Here is a 6,822-nt window from a genome sequence, read left to right as displayed (position 1 = left end):
CATGGAAATAATATTTTTAAAATAATTATTATATTTAAAATAATTATTTATATATGGGAGTTTACAGAAGTGACAACAGCCTTCTATAGCTGAACTTACACCCGTAAATTTCTATATTTTCTAAATTTCTATAAAGCCATATAGTGCTAGAGAGCCGCAGGTTCAGAAACTTACAAAGGTCTGGATATAATCTGTGTGTCATCTGAAGGATTTACTTCGATCATCGATCGCTCCGATCTCATTCAGGTATTAAAGCTGCTGTCAGTTCATTTGATGGATGAACTTGTGCCTTGACTTTTGTGATAAGAATTTAGTTTTATTTACTTTGCCGTCTTTGACATTACTTTAGTCGCTGTCACTATGGTTACAGCTGATTGATCCCGTTGTTTGCTCGTACAGACGGTAGATGAGACGCTACTGTAAGATGATGTGTGAACTGGATATTTTAACACTCAAATTTTCAAATCATTCTCAAAACTGGCCTTGGTATAATAATAATAATAATAATAATATGTCTATTGAGAGTGACATTCTTCAAAAATTTGATTTTACTGACATCATCATTGAATTTTCAGCTAAAAAAAACACAAGGAAAAAACATTTCTAAAGTTATGTCATTTGAATTTATTCATACATGAGCACAAATTAAAATGTCTATGTATTGACTAATCATCTGGTCACGTTTTTTCGGGTAGTGCTGTAGCCCAAAGGGTCCTGCTGACAGGTCATGCTCAGGGTCAGGGGTCAGGTCACTGATCAACATGTTTCACTACTGCAGATATAGATACAAACACAGCCTCAATGAATCTGGCCCTGCCGTTTGTGCTAATTCATGCAGGTAACCTGATTAGACATAATATTTTAAATAATATAATAACATTTAAATAATATAATAAATAATAACAGTAAACGTATAATAATAGATAAACATGATGCCCCTGAACTACAGTATACATGTTCATATGAAGCATGCTGAGCCGTCATCATCATTCAGATATTTTCTTCATTCCTGTTTATTTCTCGTCTGGTGACATTAGACTCTCGCGCTGCTGCTGATCGCTGTCAATCACTCAGAGGGGCGCGAGAACGCGCAGACCCGCATCACTTCTCTGTATTCTGAGCAGGAACGCTGAAAATATGAGGAAAATATTATATTACAAAGATTATTGTTCTTTTTCTTGGCTTATCATATTTCAGTCGCTGTATTATTTACTATCGTGCGCGTTATGATGACTGAAGCACCCCTCCTGTGTGAGATGGTTTGCGCCCGCGCTGCAGGTTGCGCGGCATCGCCTCCTTTTATCTCATTCCGCGATCGCTCCGACAGAATCTGATGCTCGTTTCACTGTATCGCAGTGATGAGACTGTCGCGTCTGACGTCACTCTCTCTCTCACCGCTGCCGTGTTCCGGTGATGAAGGGAGACGGAGGGCGCGTGTTCCGCATATCGCGCTGTGAAACATGAAGAGCGCGAGACACACGGAATATCGACAACGGCAGCGTTTGTTCTCGTGTTTTTGACACGATTTGCGCCGCATCAGAATCGCCAGTAGAATTCCCAGACCCTCGATGCATCTCTGCTCCGACGAGCGTGGATTATCAGTCATTTTTAGATGCTTTGATGGACTGTCATCTTTGAAATCACCCTGAGGACTTCATTACTCTGAGCTGCACAGTCTCATCTATGGTGATTAAGCTACGTTTTTGTTGTAATACGATGATCTTTGACCTCTGCTTAAATATATGAAAAATATTATAATTTTTTTTTTAAACATATTGGATTTGACTACATAAAAACAATAGGACTGTTTTTATTTGGAATACAAATCCTTTTCTTGTCTTTCTAAACCAGAGGACAGCTGCATGTGGACAGCTCTTTCAGAATCCGGTGAATATCCCGACTCCAGTTCTCACTGAAGCTGTTGGGAATGAAGGAGGCGTGTCGCATCTGCGCTCGTGAGCTGTGCGGTAACCAGCGGCGATGGATCTTCCATCCGGCAGCCAAGCTGAACCTGCAGGTGCTCCTGTCTCACGCTCTGGGTCACGACCTGGAGCGCGACGGCCGCTGCGAATTCGCCTGCAGCAAGTGCACGTTCATGCTGGGCCGCATGTACCGCTTCGACACGGTGATTGCCCGTGTGGAGGCACTGTCCATCGAGCGGCTGCACAGACTCCTGCAAGAGAAGGAGCGTCTGCGCCAGTGCATTAGTGCGCTTTATCATAAAAACAATCTGCAGGAGACCCGCGGGGTGACGGAGGTGAGCACCGTTGACGTGTCCGGCCTTCACAATGCCAAGTACTGCACCCTGCTGCAGGAGGACCTGACGTACTCCATGTACGAGTCCTGGGCGGAAGATGAGGACCAGATGTTGGAGTGTACTCACAATCCTCCGTGTCACGCGTCCGAGCTGTTCTCGTCCTGGCAGCGCTCGCGGAGGTGCCCCGGCTGCAGAGCGCTGCGTGTGCCCGACGCTGACTATGAGGCCGTGTGTAAGGTGCCCAGGAAGGTGGCGAGGAGCGTTTCCTGCGGCCCATCCACACGTTACTCTGCCAGTGGCGCCGGAAGCCCGTGTGGGGAGGAACAGACCGCAACCATGACTTCCACCACGCTGGTGCCCGAGAGGCGGTGGACGGCATCCAGCTCATCGGACGGTGATCGCACACTCCGAGAGCGGCAGAGCTCCGGCGCCTCGCTGGAATCACTGGATGCGTCGCCCATCGAAGAGCGCCAGCGTGACGAACGGAGCTGTGCCGCGGCCTCTGAGGAGCATCTCGGTGCGTCTGAGGAACCTCTGTCGAGGCTCGCACTGGCTCTGTCACTGCTTCAGGATTGTGTGTATAATCCCGTCCAGAGTCCTCAGGGCAGCAGACTTCCTGTTTTGGTGAATCCTAGGTTTTTTAATGGAGGAGCTAAACTGCACAGTCAAGACCAGGAGAACCTGTTTGTTGGAGCAAACCGCATGATCGTGGAACCGGAGCTGCCTAGAGTCCAGCTGGATCCAGCGCTGGAGCTGGCCCGTCTGGAGGAGCTGTGGCACTCGGTGCAGGACGAGTACTTGCCCTTCTGTTTCAGGAGGGTCCCAAAGGTGAAGCGTTTACTAACAGGACAGTAAGGTCCGTGTTGCTTAGGGTCGGCAAAAACATTCAGATGACGCTCCCCACTCGGTTTGTGCTGAGCACAATATGTTTTAAGCATGTAACTATTTAAAAACACAGTTGTCCCATTCAGTGTTTGTCATGTTCATCACTTTGCATATTTTTGGTCTATGAGGCTCATGGCAATATTAATTTGGGATGCACCGAAACTAAATAAAAAATAAATAAAATAAATAATAAATGACTAATTAATTACTAATTAAATATTTATTATAAAATATTTAATCAAACTTATCAACACTCAAATAGCTAAAACTTGAGTTGTACAAACATTTAAATTGCACACAAGGCAGTTTTTATATAAACTTTTTAATAACAGAATTTCTTCCACTCCAGTCGTTGGTGAAATATAAATGTTTAAATGACAATAAACTGTAATAGCTTGTTTTCATGACAGATTTATTCAAACATACATTAAATATATAAATATATACATTAAATATTGAAGACATCACTAACAGGTTAAGTAAAAATATAATTAATATGTAATCTAGTGCATACATTTAGCAAAATGCTCCTCTCGAGTTATTTTTCTGGATAACTAATGAGTTTATTGACATTGAATGTCTTCTCTGAGGTAAATGTGATGTTACGTGACATTGTTAAACACTGATTGATGGATCACATGAGAAATGAATCATTTCAGTAAGTTGTTCTGTATCTGATGTTCATTCATGTTTATTTGCTGTAATTAGTAGTAAAGAGGAAGAGGTGATCGCTTCACGTGCGTAAGAAAGCACAAAGCTCTTTGTTATGATTGGATGGCAGGTGCTACAAATGTTTAGTGAATGTTTTTTCATGCATCAACAGAAAACGGCAGAGACTAAAAGATTTTATATTTAAGAAACCGTATCATTGCAGATTAAAATTAAGAAATTAATATTGTCAATCCAGAGCTAGTGTTCACACAGCTGACGTTTAACTGTTGTAGTTTATCCACGTTGTGTCACGAAATAGACGCTGAACACAGTCAAAACGTGCCATCGGAGAAGCACTAATTAAATGTCTTTTTCGGTCACTGATTTCGGCCCAAAACCGAAAACAGCTGTTTCGGATGGAAATTTTCAGTAGTTGAAATTTGGGTGCATCCCTAATATCGATACATTTCAATGTTTGATTTTTTTGTCTCGTTGTTTTTGTACAATTTACAGTTGTGGTACTATTTGATGTTGTAAAATTTGAATCCTGAAGTAAAAACAGTTGAGAAGCACCAAACTAAAAATAAACATCTGCAGTTTTCTGTTTGAGGATATTAGTTTAATAAATCCTTTTTTTTTTTTTTGGATTGTATTTTGGATTCAGCACATGATCAGCTTATAAATAAGAGCTGAACCTGAATCAACCCTTGATTCATTTTAAACCTTAAAGCTCAAACTGTTCCTGCTCCAAATCAACACTGATGAAAGAAGCCACTGTACGAGTCGTACCATCAGAGATGTTTTGTGTTCTCTCTCATTTCTTACATCTCTTTATACTCACTCTAGTTCTCGCTGAAGTCTCCTCTGTTAACCCAAAGATAACCATGCCATTTTCAGTTAAATAGGTTAACATGGAGAGTGTGGCACCACCATTGGCCTAGTTCTCCCATGAAGCCCTCGAGGCAAAACACATGCGCGCACACACACACACACACACACACACACACACACACACACACATGATGTCTGACCTCAATGCATCACAGTTAAAGGACCTCAGATTAAATGCAGTGAGAGGACATACAGTCCAGCACTATTTAAACCAGATCAGAATCATTATCAGTACTGAGAGACTTTCTAAAACAAGGACCTGCTTTTGAATAAATTCAACCAATACCAATGTTGTTTGATCAGTGTCTGTGTGAACCGGCTGATCTTAAAAGCAGAAAAAATCAGAGCATATTTTTCCCCAAGAGTTTCTACAATAAGTATCACAGGTTTCCACAGTATAAATCTGATATATTTTTTATCTGGTTTATTGTTTGGTTTGTTGTGTCTCTTCAGAGCCTGATGGAGGAGCAGCAGTCGCAGCTGCATCAGTACGAACGCGCCGCCGGACAGTGTGTCGCTGAACTACAGAAAGCGCAGCTGCAGGTCGAGTCTCTGCAGAGTCAGATCCACCAGAGCGAGACCAGCAACAAGGTACAAGATACCCACAAGGGGCAAAATATTGTCTCCATGGAGATTACATCATACACAGATTTTTAAAAAATGTTTTTAACATTGAGAATAATCAGAAATATTTCTTGAGCAGCAAATCAGCATATTAGAATGATATCTGAAGGATCATGTGACACTGAAGACTGGAGTAACGATGGATTTAGTGATTCATTCGTTCATGCATATTCACTCTACAGTGTCTCGTGATGTTTTTCATCTGATGTTTTATTAACAAAGTTCGGGAGGAGCAGGTTCAGATAATTAACCTAATTAGCACAAGTGGAAAGTATTCAGCTAATCAATTCAACCAACAACAAGAGGTATATATACTGCAGACTTACCTCTGTTCGTTGACAGTTTATCAGCATCCCTCCTCCACCCCATCTCCTCACTTCCAGTTCTATCTATTATTACCACAGTACTCTGGTTTTGGGCCAAAATTCTGAGCTCGGAGCCCTCCCCCCGGACAGCTTGCCAAATACGCATAACTTTACTCTATTTAATTATATGTATGTGTGAACTCGTGAATTAAAGTGTTTTAGTAAAACTATCAGATGGAGAATATTGCTGTTTATTTAGTTGAATGCGGCTCCAGCTCACAGCGAGAGATGTTTGTGTTTGTTGTGACTCAGAAGCTGCAAGAGAAGGTGTGTGAGATGGAGTCTGAGCTCCTGTCCATCAGACAAGCTGCACAGAACCAGCAGAGAACCATCCAGAACCTCACAGACAGCCTGAGAACGAAAGACACAGAGGTGATTCTATACACACATCAGAGAGTGACACACGTGACCTCTAATGTACGTCTATACTCAGAAAGAGTCATTATTTTAGCCAGCAGCACATCTGGGGCCGGATTCACAAGAGTCTTCTTAAGACTCATAAGGTGTTCTCAAATATTTTCTTAAGAACATCAATTTTTTGAAGAGAATGTCAGGTTTAGGTGTTTATCTGGTTCTTGCTGAAGACTCACTGATCACTGCAGATTACTGTAATAATCATAAGTTCACACATTATTTTCATCATGACTGACTTAACGGGTGTTCAGCACTCGCTCGATTTTTAACACACCATGTATTTTAAAAAGTTATTTTTGAAGAGCCTGTCTTGAGACGGAGCGTCTGCTGCATTGATGTGCTCTCTCTCTCTCTCTCTCTCTCTCTCGAGTGAACGCGTCCTGATGTTTATCTCCGCTCTCATACAGGGTGTGCTGAATGCTGCCGATAATGATGTGATTATAAAATTAAAAACAAGGTCCCTGTCTGATTCGTTTTTGTAGAGTTGTTGAATACTGAATTACAAAAGTCACACATCATCCTGACTGATCGTTGTTTATTTCTGTGACGTCAGAAAACTCGTGCACATCCAGTGCTCAGTTGTTGTTTTCTTCTTTTGTGTTTTTGTTCACAAATGGCAACCTTTATAAAAAAAATAAAAAAAAACATTCAAATAATTACACAATACCTACGGCATCACTGTACCACACAAACACACACCCAGACAAGCCCATATTCATGCTCTGTGTGTGTCTT

The 6,822-nt window shown here is 41.8% G+C and overlaps 1 protein-coding gene across 8 annotated transcripts in view; it reads left to right on the top strand.

The window, feature by feature from the left end:
- Positions 1-6,822, top strand: part of wu:fj49a02 (myomegalin) — a 52,084-nt gene that overhangs the window by 17,669 nt on the left and 27,593 nt on the right. For 4 of the 8 annotated variants that reach the window (XM_051863709.1, XM_051863734.1, XM_051863687.1 and 1 more), the window contains exons 1-4: positions 1,433-1,686; positions 1,852-3,085; positions 5,138-5,275; positions 5,926-6,045. In XM_051863709.1, coding sequence (XP_051719669.1) covers positions 1,928-3,085; positions 5,138-5,275; positions 5,926-6,045 — 1,416 coding nt within the window. In that variant the 5' untranslated portion in view covers positions 1,433-1,686; positions 1,852-1,927. Of the gene's footprint in view, positions 1-1,432; positions 1,687-1,784; positions 3,086-5,137; positions 5,276-5,925; positions 6,046-6,822 lie in introns of those variants that run through there. The other 4 variants (XM_051863700.1, XM_051863726.1, XM_051863695.1 and 1 more) reach the window with 3 other exon arrangements.

The sequence above is a fragment of the Ctenopharyngodon idella genome, chromosome 2 (genome assembly GCF_019924925.1).
Source record: "Ctenopharyngodon idella isolate HZGC_01 chromosome 2, HZGC01, whole genome shotgun sequence".
In the NCBI taxonomy this organism is placed as follows: Eukaryota; Metazoa; Chordata; class Actinopteri; order Cypriniformes; family Xenocyprididae; genus Ctenopharyngodon; species Ctenopharyngodon idella.
This window is presented reverse-complemented; position numbering and strand designations above follow the sequence as displayed.